Here is a 25,899-nt window from a genome sequence, read left to right as displayed (position 1 = left end):
CTAAAACTTTTCACGAAAAACTACATTTTCTGTTCAATAACAATCCATCAGTATTTTCATGGTGACAGGTTCTGTTGAGCCCCTTCCCGATGGAGGCATTTTTTGTTTTTGATTCCCCGCCTTCCAAACCCCATAACTACTATTCCAGGGATACCAAATTTATAGTTTTATCTACATTTTTGATTCAAAACTTTGCAAAAAAAGTCTCCATATTCTGACCTCCATAACATTTACGTATACAGGGATGCATAGGGTGTCTTTTTTGTAGTGGACCAAATCAGAGGCAAAACAGCAAAAAACATTTGTTCGGCACTTTTGATTTTTTTTTCCCACTATGGGAAATATATTTTTATATGTTTGTAGACCTACCATAATTTTCTTTTATTTTATATGTATTTTAGGGCAAGGGGGGTGAACTTTTAATTCTTTTTAAATTTGTAAAAAAAATTTTTTGCTTTTTTTATACTGTAATTTTTAGACCCCCTACAGAGTCTGATTACTATTACAAAATACCAACATTTGTATGAAAGGCTGCATAGAGCAGCCTTTTATACAAATAAAGGCCAGACATGCCTGGGAGCCTGTAATAGGCTCCTGACTGTTATGGCAACAGATCAGCGACCCTTGGTCTCCTGGGAAAATTGTGCCTCAGTCAGCTTTGAGTTAGGCCCAGAGGCCATAATTCTGTATTATGTATTATACATACCAAACCGTAATGTGGATGCTGGGAAAGGGTTAAGTTTATCTATCATTCTGGGTTCATTTTCAGAATAAGATGTCAAATTCATGAATTAGGAATATCAGGATTTCTAGTCAATATACTGTATGTCTTATATAGATCAGCGTTTTTTTCTTTAGAGAGGTGGAGACAATCTGCTATACATTACACATAGGGAGACATGACACACCAGTGATAGGATAGGTTATCAATTTGAGATCTCTGGGGTCAGCCACTCAGATCCCGCACAGCTGTCTACCTTAGAAAGCACATATTAATTTAATTCATTGGGACTGCTGAGTTAATATACGGGTCTTATATTCAGAATCCTTACCTCTTGGTGGAGAAAAGTTAAAAGTATGTCTAAAGCTTTGGAGGACCTGTCCTGTTATTCATGAAACAGACAATCTATTGATTTGAATAGCCACTGTACAATATTGAATTTCCCCTGTGGTGGAGATGTGGGGAAAGTAAACCATTTCTGCTGAATTGCAACTAATTGTTTGGGATTACAGCAGGGAAAAGGATTCATCCTTATTTTTAAGAGATCCCTTTAAAAAGTAGGGATTGTACAAAGCAGAGATTCCATTTTAATAATTTAATTTCATTAACATATATATACATTTTCATATTGTTGATATTTAATAACTAGTATAAATGTATTTATTGTTTAAGATCATTTGCCCTTGATTATGGTTTATGTACAGATGCGTAAGTATGAATATTGATGATTCAATACTAATTTATGCCTCCTTGTTATCATAGGTAATCCCAGAAAGATGGGAGGGGCAGGAAAGATGCCGCTTATTCAGTATTAACAGGATGAAAGGTTACCATGGAGAAGGCAGCCAATCACAGCCTCCATGTCATTGCATCCCACAAACACGAGAGAGAGCATTGGATTTTCCTCATCACGGCCCAGACTTTCGCAAGTCTTATCCCCGCAGCGCCTCTGAGTCTTGTTCCCTTGATCTGCACTATTGCCCTTCTAGGAGTGCCGGCGTGACACCAGATTGCCCTGGTGGCCCTGTGAGCATGCCTGAGCCACGGTCCTCCAGTGGTGGTACTTACCCCAGAATGCACCACAACCCTCAGCAGTTCGACTGTGATGAATGTATGGCTGCCATTGCTCACACCTCCAGCAAGATAAATCGCTTGCCACCGACTCTGTTGGATCAGTTTGAGAAACAGCTACCCCTGCATCATGATGGCTTCCATACCTTGCAGTACCAACGAACCAGCACCACAGAACAGCGCAGTGAGAGTCCAAGTCGCATTCGTCACCTTGTACACTCAGTCCAAAAATTGTTTGCCAAATCACATTCCTTGGAGACACCTTCGAAGCGAGAATACAATGGCACTAGGTATGAAGGACGTGGAGGAGAAGGCTACCAGCACTCCCAGCCTCGACACAGTAAAAGGAGTAAAAGTAAAGATCGCAAATCTGAACCCAAGCACCGATCAAAGATGGCAGGGTGGTGGAGCTCTGATGACAACCTTGACAGCGACAGCAGTTTCCTGGTGTCAGCTCGTCATGCCATGGAGCATGGAGCTCCCTTTGGAGTGGACACTCCTGAAAGTGCCTTCAGAGACTTAACCTTGAAGAGTCTAAAAGGTGGAGGTGGAGAGGGCAAATGCCTGGCCTGTGCTGGAATGTCTATGTCCCTTGATGGGCAGACACTTAAGAGGAGCACATGGCACACAATGACCGTCAGTCAGGCACGAGAAGCCTATCCCAGCTCAGGCAGCCATCACCAGGACAAGATGCTTATGCTTCAGGAGGGCAAGGGAAAAGAACGAGGCTACCACTACTTACAGGTAGGCATAAACAGATTTTTTTGTTGTATCACTCTTAAGCTATTTCTCTACTTTCTAGTTTGATAGATTGTTTAATGTAGGCCAAATGCTCCTAAAAGTGCTCTTAAAATCGTGTTTATGATAAATCAAATTACCAGTTTACTTCCTAATGTACTACTTTATAAACTGCTACTGGAAGGCATCCATTATTTCCATGATGTTTTTCAAAAATTCACATTTATATCTAAAATGAGCCCAACTTTCTGTTTTCTCTACATAAATGATGCAGTTTTACGTAAACACACATATGATGCAATCACTGCAATAGTATTATATTCATGCAAGCATGTAACATTTTCTTCAGGCAATTTGCTTTCAACATTTATTTTTTGGCATCAAGCATTTTTTAATAAACCCAACTTGAGGAATAGTTGAAGTATGTTTCTGGGACTACTTAATACAGCTATGCATTATGCCTGATCCATTTTAGGTTCAGAACCAAGTGAGCCACCTTGTTGTCTGTTCTGTTTCCACTGAAGGAACCATTTTCTCAATGTACTCATTATAGATATCCACATGAGTGCACTGTCACAAATGTCTCTCATTTGGATTAGCTCTGACCCTAAACATCCCCAGTATCAGGAATAGGCAAATCCCCTGACCTATGTAGCAAATGCACCAAGAAATTTGTTGCTGGCACATTGGTTTTTAGGTTGACTTTATTGGTGACTTTGGAAACTTTAATGCATAATACTTAAAAATAAATTAAACTAGCTCCAGTGGTCTCATTAGGTTTTAGACCGGGCCCTGCAGTGTTTTATAGTCCCTGCAAAATGGATGGGATTCTGGCTAATCCCATCCACATATTGCATAAAAATATGCGCAGTGGAAATGCTGTGATATCCAAAACAGTTGCATTTTTGGAAATCGCAATATGGCAATTATACCGACAGAAATGCTGACGGTTTCCCTATAGGTATTATTGAAGCAGAATGTCCACAGTGGAAATCCGCTACAGGTTTTCCTGCAGTGTTTTTCGCTGTGGGCCGCTATGTGGGCTTAATGAAAAGTAGATTTATTTGTCATTTTAGCATTTGAAGCATCCAGCAAAAGATTTTAATGATGTAACTGTATTTGCAACAATGGATTTATGGCATCAAACACTTGGTATCCTGCATCATGTTTTCACAGTTATCTACATCACATGGCAACATAGACACAAGTTTATAATGGTGAATGGGGCCACACAGTGGCTCAGTGGTTAGCACTGCAGCCTTGCAGCGCTGGAGCCCTGGTGTTCAAATCCCGCCAAGGGCAAAAAAACCATCTGCAAGGAGTTTGTATGTTCTCCCCGTGTTTGCATGGATTTCCATCCCATATTCCAAAGACATACTGATAGGGAAAAATGTACATTGTGAGCTCTATGTGGGGCTCACAATCTACATTTAAAAAAAAAAAAAAATTATAATGATGAATATTGGCCACGGTGCTTATTAAAGTAAAGCAAGTGTTAACATTCAAATATAAATAATCAATAAATAAGTCATAAATTGAATCATAAATGTATAATAAATTAAATATTTTTTTTCAATAAATAATAAAAACATTCCTATTAGCATGATAGATTTCCCCCTACAACAAACACCGTGATGAAATTTGAAATATCACAACAATAGAGAGCGTGTGAGGGGACTTGTAGATCACCAACTGACCGCTAACAGCACTGGCCGGCTATTTAGATTTGAAATTCCCGCCTAAACAAGCTGGTCAGCCAATCAGCTGTTAGCAGTACACACCCCCTCAGAAGCTTCCAGATGTGGAAAGCGTGCCCTGCCGATGCTGAGGTAAAATGGCGGGAATATATAATTAAATGATGATTTAATGTACCTGAAGGGGAATAACTGTGAGAACAATACATTAAATAGAGAACACATAATGAAAAACATTAACATAACAAAACAGTTATAAAAACATGAGGTGCTGTGGTGCCATGTATCCGCCAAGAAACTCTGCTCTGGGGGGCCCTGTCATTCTGTGTTTTCATGAGCACATGCAGAACTACAATGCTAACTAGATAACCCTGTCTCTGATACCACACCACAGTAACCACGTAGTGCTAGATACCAGTTTTATGAAGGCACCCTGAAAACCAGGTGAATACAATACATTTAAGTCTAGACTACTACTACAGCCATAGATTTGGATCATTGCCTTGCAGTTATTTCTGTCATACAGTATGTACTAGCACAAATTCAGACCCTGTCCGTGTCTCCATAATAGTGACAACCAGAAATTTCCTCTATGATAGTGACAATAGACAATAGTTCTCTATATCAATGACAGTCATAGATTTCAATAACAGTTACAACCATAATTCCCCCATAAAAGGCATAACCATAGACCAATAACAGTGACAGCTATACATTGCCTATAAAAGTGGTAGCCTGAAAACCCAATAAATGTGACAACCTTAATACACTCTATAACAGTGGCTGGCATAGGCCACCGACATAACTGTGACAGTCATAGTTCTCCCGTTATAGTGGCAGCCACAGGTCCCCATAACACTAACACTGACACTGAAGTCCTGTTTTGCAGGGAGTCTCCCAATTTTGAACCGCATCACCTGGTCATACTGTCCATTTTTCACCCAGCTTTCTGGCAGTTCATTATTTAGATAAGAGTACGGATGATCTATGACAGTAGTGACGTGTTTATAACCAATGAAGGTCCTAGCTATAAAAGCTCCAACCACCACTAACCCCATTCTGGGTTCTTCCCCCCTCCTGGAAGTTACCTGCAATTACCTAGGGGGTAAACTAATGACTGTCTCCCCCACATGTGCTTCACCTAATACCATTAGGGGTATTATACATGGGGGAGTAGCAGATGTGGGGATCCTCCTAATACCATCAGGGGTAGCATGTGTGGAGGAGAGGGCAGCCATTAGGGGTAGCACATATTGGGGGGCAACCAATCCCTAATAACTGCCCCCCACGTGTGATAACCCTGGTGGTATTGGTGAAGCACATGTGGGGGGTAGCAGAGGAACTGTTCCCAAGCACTCCAAATCATAGTTGTGCTGTAACTTGTAGTCCTTGGGGATAGCTCCTTTGCTGTGGCAGCTGTAAACTACTCCTAATGGCATTAGCTGGCTGCCACTGTGGGTAACCCCTATCAGGGGGAAGGGAAGAAGCTAGAATGGGGGTAGCAGTGGCTGGAGGCATTCCGGCTGGAACCCCGAAATGGAGCAGCAGTCATATCTGGTACGACCTGGTGGGGGGTGGCAGCTATTTTGATAACATCGTGGGAGGAGAAGCAGAATGGGGGTGGTGGTGGCTGGAACCATTCCAGCTGAGACCCAGGAGTGGAGCAGCAGACATTTGTGCTAGTGGGGGAAGGGGTGGCAGGCATTTTGTTAACCCATGTGGGGGGGAGCCAGAACTGGCGTTGTTGTTGGTGGTTGGAGCCATTCCAACTGGGACCCAGGAGTACAGTGGCAGCGATTTCTGGTAGGACTGGTAGGGGGGAGTTTGTTGTTACATACCTTATGGAGAGTTCTGCTGGACAGCCGTACCTAGCCGGTGGTATTGCTTATGGCATCGCCTTCGCTCAAAACCCTGCTCCGCGATTTTGGTGCCAAAAAGAAGGGTTGGGCACACATCTCTGTCTGTCTGAAATAGCGGACTGTGGCATTTATTTTTTCAATTGGAGGCAATGGGTCTGCTGACTGATACATTTTTGTAGCTGTTTAGCTTATAAAAACGTATCAGTCAGACGGACCACAACAGCACGATATGAATGGCCCCTATGTGCGGCATTAAGGGCGCAATACAATGTATAGGAGGAGTGCAGTGAAAATAGTACTGCCATGTTTGGTAATATGGGTTTAATACAATAGAGTGCAGAAGAGTGCAGTGTTATTAGAAAAGCTATGTGTAGGTTTTAATGGTTAATATAATTCACGAAAAGCTTACATTGAAGTTAGAAAAGCATGTTGTGGTCTTGTATACCGGTAGGTGGCAGATTTGAAGGTCTGTAACATAGGGATTACTGCATTGTATAGGGAGACAGAGATTAATACAATTATAAGGAAACAAAGGTGTTAATCCTATTAATATTATAAATGTGAAATGTTTGTGAGTTTGTGGGTTTGTGACTTTGGATGTTCGGATGTTTGGCGGTCAATCACGCAAAAACCGCTCCACCGATTTGGCTGAAATTTTCCACAAACCTAGTCACTACACTCGATTGCGCAATAGGCTACTTTTTGTCACAATAGCGCACATACGTTTTTCCCAGGACCCCCACAAAATCCAAACTCATATCACGATCTCTGCAATCTCACACACTTTGGACCATAGCAAGCCACAAAATTCATATTACCCCCTACAGCAGAGGTCAGCAACCCCTGGCACACGTGCCAAGAGTGGCACTCCTGCCATATTTCACTGGCACGCCAGCAGCACAGGACCTGCAACAGTTAAATGAAGTCCAAGTCTCTTCAGTGCTGTGCTAGAGCTGAGGCATAAGGACACTCCCCTTTGCGAGGTGTGGAGGAAACCCAGGGGGTGGAGCTTAATCGCTCAAGTCTCTGCCTGCTATAGTGATAGCTCCTGCCGAAGCTGCTAGCAAAGTGAAAGTAAGAAGCACACAGCTCCCTTCCTTTAGTTCCTATTCTCATTAATGTCAGGCATTTGGGGTTATTAGTTTAGTGTTAGTAACTCCATGTGCCTCACATTAATAGGAATAAACCCCATCATGTCCCTCATATTAACCCCTGTGTGCCCCATATAAAGGTTTGTAATATGTGAGACATATGGAGGGACTAATAAAAGACCTCAGTAATGAAGATACTTAATTATTACCTCCAAGTCTCTCACATATCAGTAACTAGAGATGAGCGAGTACTGTTGGGATCAGCCGATCCGAACAGCACGCTCCATAGAAATGAATGGATGCACCTGGTACTTCCGCTTGGACGTAGCCGGCGCGCTTAACCCCCCGCGTGCCGGCTATGTCCATTAATTTCTATGCGAGCGTGCTGTTTGGATTGGCTGATCCCAACAGTACTCGCTCATCTCTATCAGTAACTCTTACACAGGGGTTAATGTGAGGGACATTATGGGGTTAATTGCTATTAATAAGAGGCACATGGAGTTACTAAACTGTCATGCACAGGGCCAGACTTTATGTTGCTTGCTCAAGAGTATCCTGTGCCCAAAACGTACATGTACTGGCGCAAAATAACAACTCATACAATGTCGTATATCGAAGTATATTAACCTGAAATACCTCTGTCCCAAAGACACTATGTACAGTTTATACCAACACCGTATAGCAGCTGAACTACAAATTACATTCAACACAAAAGTCTCATGTGCTCTCAGAATTACAGCAAAACCAAGATACACAGTTACATTTTATATCCCATCCCTTATACACAGTACGAAAACCTTAAAACCTGTATATACCCACTACTACAATCACCGCAGACGAAGTCGCGGGTACCAGCTAGTACAATATATATTAAGACACAGAAATTAATACATAAATAAATGTATATGGAAAGTTCAGAAAGTAGAGGTTTTTGTTCTTGTCTGAAAATAATTTGATGTTTTATCAAGGGTTTGATGCCTTTGTCCTTTGATGCCATGAACCACTGCTCAGATATCACCCTTTAAAGGGATCTTTTTGGTTGACGTTTCTGTGACAGCCATAGATCCCTCCATAACAGGGAGCCATTGATCCTTCTTTTAATGGTGTTAGCCAAAGCCCCCTCCTCATAATAGTGACAGCCATAGCCACCACCCTATACCCACCATGACATCCACTTCATCTCCATAGACTACCTGCTATAGATCTCCATAAACAATCACAGAATCCCTAGTTTTACAAGCAGCATTTCCATAACGGGGACCAAATCTAGCCAAATTCTGGCAGAATCCATCACTTGGGGCTATGGTGAAACAAGATAAGTACAGTGCATTTCTGCTGGTGCCGGCTAGTAGTATTGCCAGTAATCTTCAGGATCACATGATTCCAACACTAGCCTTGCTGTTATGTGACCGTGCAGATCACCTCTATGGCACCTGGCATACTGAACAGAACAGGGTTTTTTTTAATAAAATAAATTCAGGTACCCTGGCTTCCAGAACAATGTGCCATGGTGTCACTCGTGCTCTACTACAACTGTTTCTGTCAAAGTGTGAAAATTGTATTCAGGCATTACCCAGTCATTTGTATTTTTCTTCCTTCACAACCACTCCGTGGCAAGCAATATTGTCACCTTTATAACACCCACAGGGATCATTGCAGTCTTTTACTGAAGTGCTAAACAACAAATCTTCCTAGTCACGCTGTGATGTTTGTTGTTGCTAGTCCCCTGTTTTAATAAGCAGCTTTCCATTCAGGAGCCTGGGAAAGTTTGCAGAATGCGGCCAAATTAAAGAGGATGTGTCACCAAGTACAAAATACTAAATATCACATGTCATTTCATTCTGGCCGTGCCCCTGATTCATTTTGTATGTTTATTTTTAAAAAATTTGTCCATCCATTCAAAATACATGGGCCCTAACAGTGATGTGTGAATTAGCTTATATTCACCAAATGGGTGGTAACCTTGTGTTTTTCTCAAGGTTCCCATGAATTTTGTACTGGGGACAGAGTCTTTTGAAATCCCCTGCTTATTTGGGTATCGGCATCAATGCGGCTGTCTCCCAGCACCATGGACAGCAGCCCCATAAGGTACAAGCAGCATAGCTGTAAAGTAATGGCACAAGTTCTGTGTATTTGCCTAATTCTCAAGCTATTCATACTTACAATGAATAATATATTATTTGCAGTTTGGTTTCTCAACTCACTTGCCACATTCTCTACCTTGGAAAAAACCACTGCTCTCTGTTCATTTCTAAGCAAGCTGCAAAGAAGTGTCTTTCTGTATTTAATGTTAACCAAGAAGCAGATGAATCTTTTCTCAGCTATAATGCAATCAATGTATATGAAATATGCAAATATGAATGTGAATTATGCCACGGTCTGTTAGCTCTGCAGCATACAGAGAGGCTGTGTTGAGCCTTTTCCATATATCTCAAGCAATGAGATGTTAGCAGAGAGTGAATCATATGCACATAAAAGCATCCCTGCTTCAGGGGGAGATTTACTAATTGATGGAAGGTTGAAAGCCTCAGTGCTTTCCTTAAAGGTTATAGTCATGTAGAGGCGATGTTGTCTTGCGTGGGTTTTCATACACTTTCTAACATCTCACCCACCGTTGCTGTCTGCTTGTGCTTAGTCGTGACTGCAGACTGAGCTCTCAAAAATGCATCAGGCTTATATGAGGAGTCATAAATACCAACAAATGCATGTGCATGGCTTAGTATGGCATGAATAATAAATCTGTAAGCTTTTTCAGTGGTGTTCCTATATTTAGTCCTTTGTATGTTTTTGTATTTCAAGATGGATATGCTGATTATCATTTTCACTGTTAGGTGCATCATTCGCCATCATTTTCTGAATCTTCTCTTAATATTGGCTCAATTAACGTAATAAAATCTCCATCTTTATCTTTTTCATTCTGTTAATTGTCCTTTGACTAGTGAGCGCCAATGTAATAAGGTGTGATAAACTGATATTAAGATCTAATCATTCTAATTGTATGCCCTCATTTCTAGCTGATAAATTCAAGGATAATGTAAAAGTGTTAAAAACTGTGTCGACACCTCAGTGAATATTATGCAATGTTATTTTTATATTATTACGTGTTACTTTGTAATGTTATGAGATGATATAATGAGTGGATATACTTGTTTCCATTATTAACAATGTGATTTACTGCTACTTTTGTTATTAGTATTATTAATAATAATAATAATAATAATAATAATAATAATAATAATAAATCTTTTTTAATGTAACACTTTACTATGTCCAGAATGAAATATTTTAATCTGCAGAATAATCTTCATGTGTTGTATCGTGCTGCGCATTCCCCGTGGTTAGGGCAGCACGGTAGTTCAGTGGTTAGCACTGTTGCAAGGGCAACATCTCCATGGAGCTTGTATGTTCTCTTTGTGTTTTCGTGGGTCTCCTCCCTGTGCCACAAATATACTGGCATCTTGTAAAACAAGCGCCATGCAAAAATTTGTCATTTGATTTCACCCCTACTACATTAACCGGTTAAGGGTATGTTTACAAGTAGCAAATTTGCTGTGATTTTTAGTAACGGGGACGTGGATGAAATTTTACCAAATCTCATCCACACACTTTTCATAAATTGGAGATTTTTCCATCTGAAGCATGTCAATGCTTTTTGCGAATAGAACAGCGAATAGCACAGAATTTTAGGCGTTCCACAGGTCACCCTGATCACATTAGAGATGGATAAACTTGATTTAATTTCTGATTTCTTTTGATGGCTGACAGTTCGTCCTTGTAAATCTACGAGCCTTGCCCTCTAGGGAGCTGGAGTGAGAAGATATATGATAAAATATCAGTTATTATAGGTTTATACTAGCGTTTCAGTATCCGTTCGAGACCCCATCCCCCATTTTGCTTGAAATCAGAAATTTCGGCAGAAAAAAGTGGACCCCCATTATAGTCTACGGGTCCGTTGGCTTGGGCGTTTAATGCTTTTTAAGTGGACAGGGTTTCCGTCTTTCAGACCCGAGGATGGAAACCTGAATGCTAGTGTGAGCCTAGTATTAGTCAGCAGGAAGGAATCTGTGGGGGGATGTGACACAGAAGAAGGTAATATTACTATTTGACGGGCATTAACAGGTTATAGGAATTATGAGTAGCTTGTATGTACAGACATGGTGTCAGCAAGTCTTCATGGTGGTCTGGGCCCAGATAATGAAGGAAAGGAAAATGTAACTGGTGCTAAAATGTATGGATGGGACAGAGTCGACGGACATGAGGAGAAGTGGTGCATGGGGATCCAAAATTAGCTTTTTCATCACGGCTTGTGAGCTTTTAGTTAAACATCTGCACAAGCTATTGTATTTTTTTATGGCAATACCATTCAGCCATTAGATAGAATTGCAAGAACACAAATCTGCTATAGGACCTGTACTGAGAGGAGCCCTGCTAATGTCACAAAGCCATAGCATTTGCTTGCAATAAGATCTAGAGATTCTCACTGCATAAAGATTTTTAGCTTCCATTAAAGGGACACTGCAGCTGCAAAGATTTTTCACCATTTTACTGGGTAGGTAATAAATGTTGGATCAGTGGGGGTCCAACTCGGTTTGCTATAAATAAAGTCATTATATTTACTTACATTTGCAGTTAGTGCCACTTAGGAATTCTTCATCTCTGACTGTGTTAACGCAACAATTTTTTGCATGAAAAACCATTTCTGACTTCCATAAAGATACATTATGAACTGAATGTTGGACATGGATTGTAATGAAAAAATATACATTTGTCAGTGGTGATCTTAATTTTATATATGTCCTTGTGATTTCTGTACTCCCCCAATGCAGTCAGTTTCATACTGTGCTTCTTCTCGTGCTTATTTCAATTTTTCTTTTGTATATACCTCCTCTATACAATTTTAGGCCGGGGCCACATGGGACGTAAACGCCACAATTTGCCCGCAGCGGAGACGCTGCGGGAAAAATTGCGGCATTGTACAGTGCAAGCAAAGGGGATGGGATTCATGTGAATCCCATGCCCACTTTGCGGAAAAAACGCAACGCGGACACACTGCGATTTGCAATGCCGTTGCGGCTTTGCAAATACCAGCATATTATATCTACGGAAACGCTGGCGGCTTTTCCATAGATATAATGGGAAGAGAAAGTCCGCAGGGGAAAACTTTGTGAACTTTCTCTTCAAATGCGATCATGCAGCGGTTCTTTCCTCAGCACTTTAGCGCTGCAATGACAGCCCGTGGGGCCTTAGCCTTAAGCAAAAAAACCTTTCCTTTTTTTATGCAACCCAAGGCTAAACAAATAACTATGAATGCACTTCAGGTCATCAACTTATATAAACATGCAAAGTTACATTGAAGACAAGTGTTGAAAGTAACTGTGGTGGTAGCAATGACTGGTGACCACGATACCATGTTGTCCACGTTGTCGCCTCATTTTTTATATGCCTAACATTTCAGAATAAAACATAACTTTAGGCAGTAAGCCTGCCTGTTTGTATTTTTTGCTGCCTGGGTTTTGAGTTTCCATTGCAGTTTTTCCCACAGTGCTTTTTCGCTGCAGTCCGTTATGGGGGACCTTAACCGATAGAGCTGATTTTAACTGTGAATATAGCTGTATGGCTTTGCAGTACATAGCAATTTTATCGTCTTTAAGTTTTCAACAAACTTTCTATAAATCAATAATACAAACACATAAAAGAAATATATGTGATCCTCCTACTCCTGAATGTGAGACAGTGAGTTATGGATCAGATTCTTCTCTGCTTTTTGTTTTCAGTCTATGGCAGACATCGTGAAAACTGGTATCCTTCCACCAGCTCAGAGGAACTATTACTGATAGAGCCTGTCATAAAATGCAGAAATATAAGTGATATGATCAGATTTTGAGTTTCTCCTCATATATACACCTTACACTTTGTAAAGCTTATGCTAAGTTTGTTGAAGGCTTTACAAAAGCATTTAAGCGCATAACAAAAAAGGGCTAATACTGTAGTAAAAAAGCTTTAGCTGTGGGTCACATAAAATTAAACTAATACAAAAAACATGCCCACAAAATAATAAAAGAATTTCTTATTTACACACGTGGACAAAATTGTTGGTACCCCTCGTTTAATGAAAGAGAAACCCACAATGGTCACAGAATCCGACAAAAGTAATAGTAAAAATTCTATGAAAATGAATAAATGAAAGTCAGACACTTATTTTCAACCATGCTTCAACAGAATAAAACAAAACAAAACAAAAAAAAAAAAACAACAACTCAGGTACCCCTGAAAATAATGTGACCAAAGGGACATGTCAAGGGGTATCCACTAATTAGCATCACAGTTGTCTACAATTTTGTAATCAGTCAGTGGGCCTGTATATAGGGCTACAGATACTCACTGTGCTGTTTGGTGACATGGTGTGTACCCAGGGTCGGACTGGGATGTCTAGGGCCCACCAGTGGAATTGTTTCTAGGGGCCCACCGCCAGGACCCTGCAGATCAGTGGTACTGAGACAGGGTGGTTAAAGGTTATAACATGTTGGGAGCCATGCTGCTCACGCACTATACCATGTGCACTACATATACCTACTGCTACAGCCTGTATGGCAAGTGAACAGCATGGCTCCTAGAAATGTTACCATTACCCGTAGCTGAAGTGTCCTGGAAAAGCTGATCTGCAGAGGTCCTGGCTGCTGTATCATCACAGATGTAATATTGATGGCCTATTCTAAGGACAGACCATCAATATTAGAAAGATGGATAAATCCTTTAAAGTGGTTGTCCAGGAATTGGAGCAACTCATGTGCCTGGTGGGAGGTGTAAAATAAAAAACAAATAAATAAAAAAAGAATACTCACCTGTCCTTGGCGCTCCGTTGTCCGCCGGTAGTGTCCATTCAGTCTCGTACTGGCACTACTTTCTGGGAGTCCTGCACCTCATGTGATTGCTGAAACCAATTAGGTACAGGAACTCCAGAAATGAGGCCATGAGACCAAACAGACACAGGCGGGGACAGCGGGGTGCTGGGGACAGGGGAGTATGCACCTCCCTGGCGGCCACCACAGCGATCACTCCAGTTTATAGACAACCTGTTTTAAGGGGTTGTCTGGGCCAAATATTTTATGGCTACTTCACTGGTCCCCCATAATGTATGGGGAACAGTGACGGCGCCATTATATTGTGTGGGAGCAGTGATGGGGCTAACATATTGTGCAGAAGGGGGATGTTACACTGTGTGGGGCATATTAAAGGAGTTTCCAGGGTTAAACTTTTTTATGGCCTATACTCAGGATAGGCCATAAATACCTCAAACCTCACATTGCAGAAACACAACGTCTGTGGCTACTACAGAAAAAAAAAGTGTTTTACGGAACCAGCAAAGTGAATGAAATGTAATCAGATTTCCCTCATCCGCAGACTGCAGGAAAAAGATGTGGAAGAGCCGCAAACTGTAAAATGTGAGTGCTTCTAAAAACATGGCCGGGTACTATCAGCTGCACAATTGGGAGAAAGTGCGGGGAATATGCATCAAAAGCGCAATAAAAAACACTGTGGAAAAAATACATTGAGATTTGCCGCTATTTTTTTCCACAGCTATTTTTTTAGCTGCATCTCACTGTTGGGCCTCATCCTTATTATCTCAATAGACTGAGCATTATACTATAAGGCTGAGGTCACACAGAGTTTTCTGGTCAGGAATTTAGTTCTATTGGGAGGCTTTTTTGGAGGCTTATTTTGAGGCGGATTCCTGACCAAATAACTCCGTGTGAACTCAGCCTTAGGGCTCGTTCACATCTGCGCCCGGTCTCCGTTCTGCAGGTTTCCATTTCCTGCACAAAACAGAGGCAGGAACCGGAAACCTCCAGGACTCTGTCATTTGAATGGGTGAGAAAGATGTCCGGCCATGAGCGGTGGTGAGTGTTTTATGCTCTCTGCCATGAAACCGTTTTTTTTTTAAATTGGACAAAGAGTCGAACATGCAGTACTCTCTGTCCGATTTAAAAAAAAACGGTTTTGCGGCGGAGAGCATAAAACCCTCACTGCCGCATCCGGTCTGACAGCTTTCTGTCTTCTACATGCAGAAGACGGAAAGCTGAGAACGGACTGCCAAACGCTAGTGTGAACCTAGCGTCAGGCTAAAGCCCCATGTAGCAAGACAAAGCAAAAAGCGCTGCGGGAAAAACCCCGGCGGCAACACATCAGTTTTTCCTGCAGCGTTTATTGCAGAAACTCCGCAGAGGTTTCCTCTGAGGACTTTGTTTCCTTTAGGGTAAGTTCAGGCGGGGATTTTTGGTCGGGATTTTGAGGCCATATCTGCCTCAAAATCCTGACCAAAAAGACGTCTCCCATTAAAATCAATGGGAGCCGGTTAGTTCTTTTTTCCGGGAGCCGGTTTGTTCCAGCTCCCGGAAAAAGAAGCGAGGTGCTCATTCTTCAGGTCGTTTTGCCTCGCGATTCAGCCTGAAGAGACTCCCTTCTCCCATCTAGGCCCATTTATTGGGCCTAATCTGGAGCAGAGTGCGTGACTGGATGCCGAGGCAGTGCACTGGCATTCAGTCGCGGATATCCATTTTTTGGTCCGGAACCTGAGGCAGCCTCCGCCTCAGGTTTTGGACCAAAAAACCCCGTGTGAACTTAGCCTTATACCTATAGGGAAACTGCAGGTGTTTCTGCAGATATAAGTGACATGCTGCGATTTCCAAAACCGCAACAGTTTTGGAAATTGCAGGGTGTCCGCCATGTGTGTTTTTCTGCAATGTGTGGATGGGATTGCACTCACTATATACCTACACAGTTCACATCTGCGTTCAGTAATGCATTTGGGGAGTCCGCATGGGGACCCTCCCCAGACTACCGAACGCATTAGCAGACGGTTTGCAGTGAAAGCACACAGACTATAATGGGGTCCATGTGCTTTCCGTGTGGTGTCTGCATAGAACATGCGGATAGAAAAGTATTTCACAATCTACTTTCCTGTCCACATGACTCGTGCGGACACCGTGCGGAAAGCACACGGACCCCATTATAGTGTAGGGGGTCCGCGTACTTTCGCTGCACACCGCTTGCTAATGCATTTGGTAATCCGTTCGGGGGGAAGGGGGGGTTCCCATGCAGACTCCCCAAACAGATCACCGAACGTAGATGTGAACCATGCCTTATACATATACCATATATACTCACACATATACAGTACAATATACATATACAATACTATGGCACATATACATTTATATACATTCATATACCATATAAGTCATATATATACTCTTGTATGAATAATATATATACAAACACATATATAGCATACTGTATATACTCAAACATACCTGTATACAAACATACAGAACTCACACAGTATACAAGTCACATACTTTACACAAATGTACACATATATACATATTAAACATACAGATTTTACTAAATGAATTTACTCACCATTGCAGCAGTCGGCTCCTGTCTTCCCCACACGATGCGATGTAAGAGGACTCAGTGTGAGGAAGAGGGGGAGAGAGGAAGTGCGTGCTGGCAGTAGAAGAGACCTCACAGGAGAGCAGCATAGCAGCTGCAGGTAAGTGAAGGAAGTGGCCATTAGCTGATGCTAAAGCTGCACAAGCTGTCCTCCGATGTGTACAGCTTCAGCATCAGCTAATGGGGGCCCCTGTGTGTGGAGGCAAATGCATTGGCCAGGTGCCCGGTTGGGGCCCCTGGCCATCCCGATCGGGCCCCGACCAATGCATCTGCATTGGTAAAATCAAAACTTTCAGTCAGGGCTCGGGGGCCCATCGGGGGATTCCCCGGTTACCCGGCGGGCCAGTCCGAGCCTGTGTGTACCACACTCAATGTGGACCAGAGGAAGCGAATGAATGATTTGTCTCAGGAGCAGAGAAAGAAAATTATAGACAAGCATGTTACAGGTAAAGGTTCCTGTGACTACAGTTGCACATATTCAGAAATTTAAGATCCATGGGACGTGGCCACAGGAAAATTGATCACAAATCAAAAAGACGGATAATATGAATGGTAACAAAAGAGCCCAGAATAACTTCGTAAGAGATTAAAGGTGAACTTCAAGCTCAAGGAATATCAGTATCAGATTGCACCATCCATAGTTGTTTAAGCCAAAGTGGACTTCATGGGAGACGACCAAGGAGGACACCATTGTTGAAAACAAATAAAAAGCCAGACTGGAATTTGCCAAACTACATGTTGACAAGCCACAAAGTTTCTTGGGAACGTCCTTTGGACAGAAAAACAAAAATCAAACTTTTTGGCAAGGCACATCAGCTCTATGTTCACAGATGGAAAAATTAAGCATGTCTTAAAAAAAAAACACTGTCCCTACTGTGAAACATGGAGGAGGCTCTGTTATGTGCTGGGGCTGCTTTGCTGCATCTGGCAAAGGGTGTTGAATCTGTGCAGGGTCCAATGAAATCTCACGACTATTAAGAGATTCTAGAGAGAAATGTGTTGCCCAGTGTCAGAAAGATTGGTCTCAGTCGAAGGTCATGGGTCTTGCAACTGGATAATGACCCAAAACACACAGCTAAAAACACCCAAGAATGGCTAAGAGGAAAACATTGGACTATTCTGAAGTGGCCTTCTATGAGCCCTGACCTAAATCCTATTGAGCATCTTCATAAGGAGCTGAAACATGCCGTCTGGAAAAGGCACCCTTCAAACCCGACACAACTGGAGCAGTTTGCTCATGAGGAGTGGGCTAAAATACCTGTTGAGAGGTGCAGAAGTCTCATTGACAGTCACAGGAATTGTTTGATTACAACCATTGCCTCAAAAGGTTGTGCAAGAAAATATTAAGATAAGGGAACCATCATTTCTGTCCAGGCCTGTTTCATGAGTTTTATTTAAATTAAAAAAAAAAAAGAAAATCTGATGAAGAATGATTGAAAAGCAATGTCTGACTTTCATTCAAGGGGTACCAACAATTTTGTCCGGGTGTATCAAATACACAAGTATAAAAACACATACATTGAAAAGAATGGGGGAACCATACAAAACGGAAACTACCACATAATAACGTACGCAGGTGAGAATTAGAGAGAAAGATATATCATAAAATATAATAACTTGAGCAATACAAAATGGTCAGGAAGCTCCACATTAGCAAATATACTGTATAGTCTACAATATGAATGCCTGGCAAAATGCCGTATAGTAAGCTACACAATAAATTGCTAAGTGATGCAAGATGAGCAATAAAAACAAGTAAATGCAAAGTAAAACAGAGAACCCAAATAGTACCTCACCTGACAAGCACAGAACCCCAAAAAAGAAAAGTATTTAAGTGGTACTGCTCATACCATTTTCAGTGTAGAAGACTATCACACACTTGTGATTTTACAAAAACAATATGCACTTTAACAAAACTGTCTGCAGAAGATTTGGATGGGCAGCATTCCCCTGTCCAGTGAAGTAATCTCACTTACATCAGGTTGTTATGTGGATTTGTATTGGATTTGTATTTCTACTTACCGTATATACTCGAGTATAAGCTGACCCGAATATAAGCCGAGACCCCTAATTTTACCACAAAAAACTGGGAAAACTTATTGGCTCGAGTATAAGCCGAGGGGGTGAAATTGCAGATAAAAAGTCTGCAGATAAAAAGTCTGGTCATATACACTGCAGCTTAGTAACTCTATGGGGATCATAGTAATAGCAGTTAACCCCATCATGTCTCTCACATTAACCCCCTGTGTGCCTCACATTACTAATATGTGGGACATATGGAGGTAATAATTAGGAATCTTCATAATTAAGGTCCTTCATTAGTACCCTCATGTGTCTCACATATTAGTAACCCTTATATGGGGACACAGAGGTTAATATGAGGGACATGATGGAGTTAACTGTTATTAATGTGAGGCACATGAAGTTACTGAAACTAAATTAATAACCCCAAATGCCTGACATTAATAGGCAGAGTAACTAAAGGAAGGTCCCTGTGTGTGTCACGTTACTGTAGCTTCCTCTCCACCATACAACAGACATCTTCCATAAGACACAATGAATCCTGGCCACTCATCTGCAGGGTAGATGCTAAATCCTAGTGTGCTAAAGGACCTCTGATGACGTCATGACTATGTGATTGGACTCTGGTGTGGGCGGAGCTACTAGGATTTAGACTCAACCTTATCTGCAAATGTTACATACCAGTGGCTACAGGACCGTTGATGACATCACGGTCACGTGACCCCATGACAAGCCAATCACAGAGCAGTAGCACTAAAGGACCTCCCCCTTCCAGGTCCTTCCAGTTTTCTGTGCTCCGTGGACCCTGACTCGTGTATAAGCCGAGGAGAGCTTTTTCAGCATGAAAAATGTGCTGAAAAAGTCAGCTTATACTTGAGTATATACGGTAACTTAAAATTTTTGATTAACCCTTGAAAACTTTAGACTCTATTCACATTTGTGTTGGGGGTTCAGTTGCAAGCCTAAACAAAACAATAGATATATAAGGTATATGTATAAATAGAAAAAATATACGTAATCAGCTCACCAGTCCATATATAGTTGAAATCTCCTGGAAGACCAGATATCGGAAAGGACTTTTCCCGAAGAAGTACTCCACAAAAAATAGTAAAAATCGGCTCCAACCAGGAAGACAATCCATACACGATCCGAGGTATATTTCTTATTTTAAAAAGTATACATTTTATTTGTTATCCATTTAAAAAAGGTTGTGAACAATCTCGTTAGCAACGAGATTGTTCACAACCTTTTTTAAATGGATAACAAATAAAATTTATACTTTTTAAAATAAGAAATATACCTCGGATCATGTATGGATTGTCTTCCTGGTTGGAGCCGATTTTTACTATTTTTTTATAAGGTATATGTACCTTGTAAACGGAACCAAAAAACATAAAGGTATGGGGTACATTAAAATATAGCTTTTATTTGGTATGTAATAAAAAATCCACAAAAAATATACTTGGATAGACAAATTTATATAAATATGAGAATAAAAAGTGGTTGTGAGGAATAAAGTGTGATGCAAAAGATCACCAGTAAGGATCACTTAAATTACTGGAGTATTAGAACCCCATAGTCCTATTAGGATGACCAAAAATCGCCACGAGTTGTAGGGTATTTCCCACTAGTCTAGTGTATCACAGAGTCACCACCAATCCAGGGTATATATAAACACACCATATTAATGTAAAGCCCAAATTATTAGGACATACGCATACATCCACACATCACACTAGCTCCGGTAGTAATGTTAACAGGCTCTAACGACTGCTAACTGGAGGGCAAGATTGGTGCCCCCATCACTAATTCTAACAACCACGAAATAAAAGAAGAATGAGCCACATTGGTGACCCAACCGCACATACAACAGCCCTAGATTATTGCCTGACGCATTTCAACTGGTATAGTTAAGCCAGCTCATCAGAGGCTAGACGGACCTCATAGCAAATCTAACCATGGGGGCTATAGTGATTCGCCTCCCGCAATGATAGAGAACAACGTTATGTGCATAGTTTGCCGGTCGGCTGTGATGTGAAGCCGCTTCAGCCTCTGGTTCAGTTGCGAGCCTCTGTCAGAGATTTAGTCAAAAAGACTGATAAGATGCATCAGAAGTGCATCATACTGCGCTACTGTTACTTGTTCACATTAACATATCAGCAACTTCACAGAAACCAAACAGACTTTATTCTAAGTAAGAACTAACATTGGAGTCCATTATGAAAGTGTCTGTTAATAAAAAACAAAATGGACACCTATCATAACGGACAAAAAATGGACAGTAACTGATGGCTATCAGTTACTGTCCTTTATATGTCCGTTGCCCATAGACTTCAATGTTAAGAAAATAATGGTCACTTGCTGTCGTTTTTTTCAAATGGACAGAAAATTCCTGCATGTAGGATTTTTTTGTCCACTGAAAAAAAAACGGACATGGGTGTAAACAAACACAAATGGACCCCTAATGACACTAAAGGACACAAACGGACACAAGATAAAATCCCATTGAAATTAATAGAAATTTTAACGGACTTCTGACAGTTCAGCTAGTGTCCATTGCTAAAATCTTGAATGGACAAGAGCCATGGACACTGCTGAGCGGACACCAATGGTAGTGTGAAGGCCCCCTTAGTTGGGTGCCATTGGTGTCATGTGACAAATCCAATCCCTGTTTAAATGCCCAATGAAGATATGAAAACTGCCTTCATCTGTCCCAGCTCATGTTTATTCTAGTTCTGCCGGTGACAGGTGAGGAAAGTGATGGAAAGCCAGCCTTTAGAAATGAGGGAATGTGCGGTACATGTCTGCACAGCTCTACTATTCTGTACTATACACTTAGATTTAAGTTACCGCTCCGCTGTTAAACCACTGTCTGTCATAGCTCTTGTAACCCTCTGCCAATGCTAAATGCTTTTCTGTTGAGAAGACAAATAAGTAGGCATTGACTTACTAGTAGTCCTGCAGTGTTCTGCTTCCAGGTCTGTGAATACGATAAATATGATTTAATCTGTTTATTAATGTGATTTATATGTGTATTAATAGGTTCAGTCTTCTAAGAGCAGTTAAGAACGCCCAAGTATTGCTTGGCAAGGCACCTTAAAGTGGTTGTTACCACATATGTGTTGGCTAAACAGTGACGTTTTGATTGCATTTTGTGCCATCTGCTCACTATTGTTGATCGGGGCACCAAGCCCATAGCCATCGCTTACTAAATTGTCTGTGCCATTAAACCTGTTGTAAAGATGTTAGTGTACTTTATCTTTGTAATTGATAGCGCCTAGTAATGTGATATACAGTATTGCCTAGCCTTCATTACACCATGACCAATAGTGAGGGCAATAAACTTTATTTCATTGCACAACTTTATTGGTATCATACAGAGTTATTATTAAAACAATATTACAGATTATTTAAAATAATTCATACACTTTACATGTTTGTTAAATTATGATGTGGGACCATATGTTCAGCCTTAAAAAAACTACAGGATGCAATGTGGCATCAAAATTTACAGATGACTTTTGGATAATCAGATACCATGGTAGCAATGTAGTATATGTAAGGTAATAGATATTGCTCCATTTTATTGTTATTGTTTTTGTTTCTGTTGGAGGAAAAAAGAAAAACCATGGAAAATATACTTGAGCGTAGATTGTCCTGTGGGGAGAGTGAAACATAAGGATGGAGAACACACTGAAGAGTAGATTACCCCTTGTATGTAAGATGAGCTATAGTGATTTACTGTTATTTCAGGTAATTGTATCGTTTATCCCGATGAAAAGTGAAAATCCCCATTACGGGTTGTGGTTGTAGGAAACATAGCACCAGGGCAGGAAACACAGAGATGTTTAGAAATAGTAGCTTGTTTAAGACATTAAAGGTTGCCTACCAAAAAGTTTTTAAGGATTGGGCATTCCCATCAGGCATGAAAATATGTGTGAGTAGGAAGAGTCCATTTTTAGCAATTTTTGATAGGGTTTAAGGCCACCTTAGAAATATTTTTTGAGATAGTTCCACACAGTGTATTCCTTTAGTAATATTTTTGGCCCAGTTAAATGTTATTACAGAGATCTCCAATTATCTTTATATTGTTGGATACCCAGTTGGAAAATATTGAGTAGGGGGATAAGGGAGTGTAGGGAATTCAGAGGGAAGTTTAAGAGTTGTACTGTTTCTGCCAGGGGGCAGTTAACAAAGTTTTCCCTTGCTTTACTTGTAGTGTTAATGTTGGTTAAGGTCTTAGTTGGGGGTATTCTGGAGAGGTTGTTTGTGTGAAGAAGTATAAGAATGCGCAGGTATCAGAAATAGTGTAATTCATTTTTTTCATGAAGTATGATAGAATCAATCACCATATCATATTGGTCAGGGAGAGATATGACTTCCTCCAGTTGAAGACAATATGGATACATGCTGTCATCAAAATGTTTATGTTCTGCATATTTAAAACTGGCTTGTTTAAGAGGAAAATTGGGAGAGAAAATGGGAATGTTTGGCCAAGGAGCTGTTGTGCTAAGCTGTGAATTGCTGAACTGATGCAGCGGGCATGTGGGCAGGACCACCATAGATGGAGAGTAGTGCCTACGGTATTGCAACCTCTAAAGCAAAGATGTGATACCATAGGATAAAAGCTATGCAGTATATTGGGGACCAAATAGGTCCTATGAAGAATTTTCAAAGAGGAGTCCATAAGAGTAACCTCCCAGCTGCCCTCACTGGTGGACGTGCAGCAGTCATTCCAAAGGCTAGAATTAATGGTGAATCAAGGTTCCCCTTCCGAGGACACATTGAAATCTAGTTTAAAATTAGGCAGAGGGGCATTAAGCAAACCATGTATAAATGAGAGAGCGCCCCTATCTGCTTCTCTGACCAGAAGATAAAACTGGTAGGAGAAATGTCTTGATTGGTTGGTTTGGTTAGCCATTTTTTAATTTTAAGAGCTTATGCTCCAACTCTGCCTGGGCCTTTATCCTTTTTCTTTTAGGACAGGGGTGCCCAATACGTCGATCGCGATCTACGGGTATATCGCAAAGGACGTATGGGTCGATCGCGGGATGCAGGGATCCCCGGTGTCTGCTTGCTCACAGTACAGGCTGAGTGTCATCTCCTGACACTGGCAGGCGGGGCTGCCGCAGCCCCAGCCTGCCAGTGTCCAGAGATAACTCTCAGCCTGCGCTGTGAACAGACACCGAGGATCCCTGGGCGGCCACAGAACGCCGTCTCCTGCTCTCACGATCCGTTCGGCCCCGCTCACATGCCCGACCCCGCCCACAGAAACGGCCCATCACGCCCATAACCCCGCCCATAGGCCCACCTCGGCCCCGCCCACAGGCCTGCCCCGGCCCTGCCGTAGTAGATCTTTTGCCTTGGTCAGCTAACAAAGTAGCTCACACGCTGAAAAAGCACCCCTGTTTTAGGAGAACCCCGCAGTGTGGACTTGTGGGCTGCCCAAATTAATAGCCGAATCTGTAACCGAGGTATTGTTAAGAGCAAAGAATTGATTGAGGGCGTCAGCTGTCCTTTGCTGGATACCAAAGTCAGTCAAAATGGGTTCATTTAAACCCCAGCTAGAGTGTGGGATGGTGGAGGGTTGGAAGAAAATATAAATCAGCAACATGTCATGGTCTGACCAGGCACTGGGTACATGGATGGCATAAGCAAGGTCAGGGAGCATGGATGTGGAGAGAAGTATCCTATTGATCCTAGTAAAATGGTGATGAGGAGGGGAGAAATACATGTACCCCCTTCAGCTTAGTCATGCCAAGCAACAGCAATGTTAAGGGACTGCAAGGCAGAGCAGATCTCACCCTTGGCCTTAGAGTAGAGCTTGTTCACAGAGGGAGAAGAGTAGTTTAAGGATGCATTAAGGAAGGATGCAGTGAAATTGAAATCCCCACACAAAAATTGTGGGGAATTTAGCTTGATAGAAGCAGTGCTGCAGACCCAAACAGACAAGACAGGGACACAAAATGTGCAACAAACTGGTTTATTTAGAAAAAAAACCAGGAAAATAAATAAACCTTTTACTTCAGGCATAAAATAAAACAAAATATAGCCTTAAAGGGTTTGGCCACTTTCAAACCAATATTGACAAACAAATGTACAATAAAAAGATATACAATTTTCCAATATACTTTCTGTATCAATTCCTCACGGTTTTCTAGATCTCGGCTTGTTGTCATTCATTCTGTTACTTCTAGAGGATAAAACGCTGACCCTGGTCATGTGATTTACAGTCCATGGTCATGTGATGAGCGCACAGGTGCACAGCTGATTACCAGGCAGATGTCTGATTACTGTGCTGTGATTATAACGAGCGACACCTGTGTGCTCATCACATGACCATGAACCGTAAATCACATGACCATGGTCAGAGTTTTATCCACTAGACTTAACAGAATGAATGACAGCAAGCAGAGATCTAGAAAACCGTGAGGAATTGATACAGAAAGTATATTGGAAAATTGTATATCTTTTTATTGTACATTTGTTTGTCAATATTGGTCTGAAAGTGGCCAACCCCTTTAACTTCAGGCAAAAACAAAATAAATACCTGCTCGTCTGAGCCACTAGCTAAACAGAACTGATAACCTAACTATACTTGTGGCTTACTTCCAACCACACAAACAAAACAGAAGTAATATAGTCTCACTGGACTCAGGGTTACAGGACAGAACCATACACCTGTTTTCACCCCCATGGAACTGCACTGCAGTGCAAGAGCTGCAGCCTTTTCTGGCCCAGTAATGAGCCAAAGATCTACACCTGGGCTGAGGCCTACTCCAGATCTGCCCTGGACCAGACATATGTCAGGAACCTGGGGCTGATATATCTGTACTCCAGCACTCTGCCTGTCACCTCACAAGGTCTAATTCTTCGAGTAAAGCACACAGCCCATGGAAAGAAAACCACAAGGCAGTAAGGCCATAAAGGTGACATTGACGAATAATATATTGACCCTGGGGGTCCACAGTTGTATTGTCAACCTGGAGAGGAACAGAAGTCCGAAAAAAGACCATAACTTTGCTGTTCTTAGTCTGATTGGCGGCATGACCTTTGAGATTATAGCAGGAATGAAAGTACTTAAGTGGGAGTGAAGTGAGACTCCTGAATGCAGAGTATGAAATGAAAGAAATTTTTTGAGAGAAGTCCTCAGTAGTTGATACCTTCTCCATCTATTTTGCATCTAACACTCCATTTCTCTGTGTATATATATGCCTACCTTCACAAATTGTGTTATACCATCCTGATGA

General features: G+C 41.5%; 1 protein-coding gene across 6 annotated transcripts in view; it reads left to right on the top strand.

The window, feature by feature from the left end:
* Nucleotides 1-25,899, top strand: part of DLGAP3 (DLG associated protein 3) — a 335,981-nt gene that overhangs the window by 182,185 nt on the left and 127,897 nt on the right. For all 6 annotated transcript variants that reach the window (XM_075264490.1, XM_075264489.1, XM_075264486.1 and 3 more), the window contains exon 3: nucleotides 1,484-2,536. In XM_075264490.1, coding sequence (XP_075120591.1) covers nucleotides 1,541-2,536 — 996 coding nt within the window. In that variant the 5' untranslated portion in view covers nucleotides 1,484-1,540. The remainder of the gene's footprint in view (nucleotides 1-1,483; nucleotides 2,537-25,899) is intronic.

Source organism: Leptodactylus fuscus, chromosome 2 (assembly GCF_031893055.1).
Source record: "Leptodactylus fuscus isolate aLepFus1 chromosome 2, aLepFus1.hap2, whole genome shotgun sequence".
Lineage (NCBI taxonomy): Eukaryota > Metazoa > Chordata > Amphibia > Anura > Leptodactylidae > Leptodactylus > Leptodactylus fuscus.
This window is presented reverse-complemented; position numbering and strand designations above follow the sequence as displayed.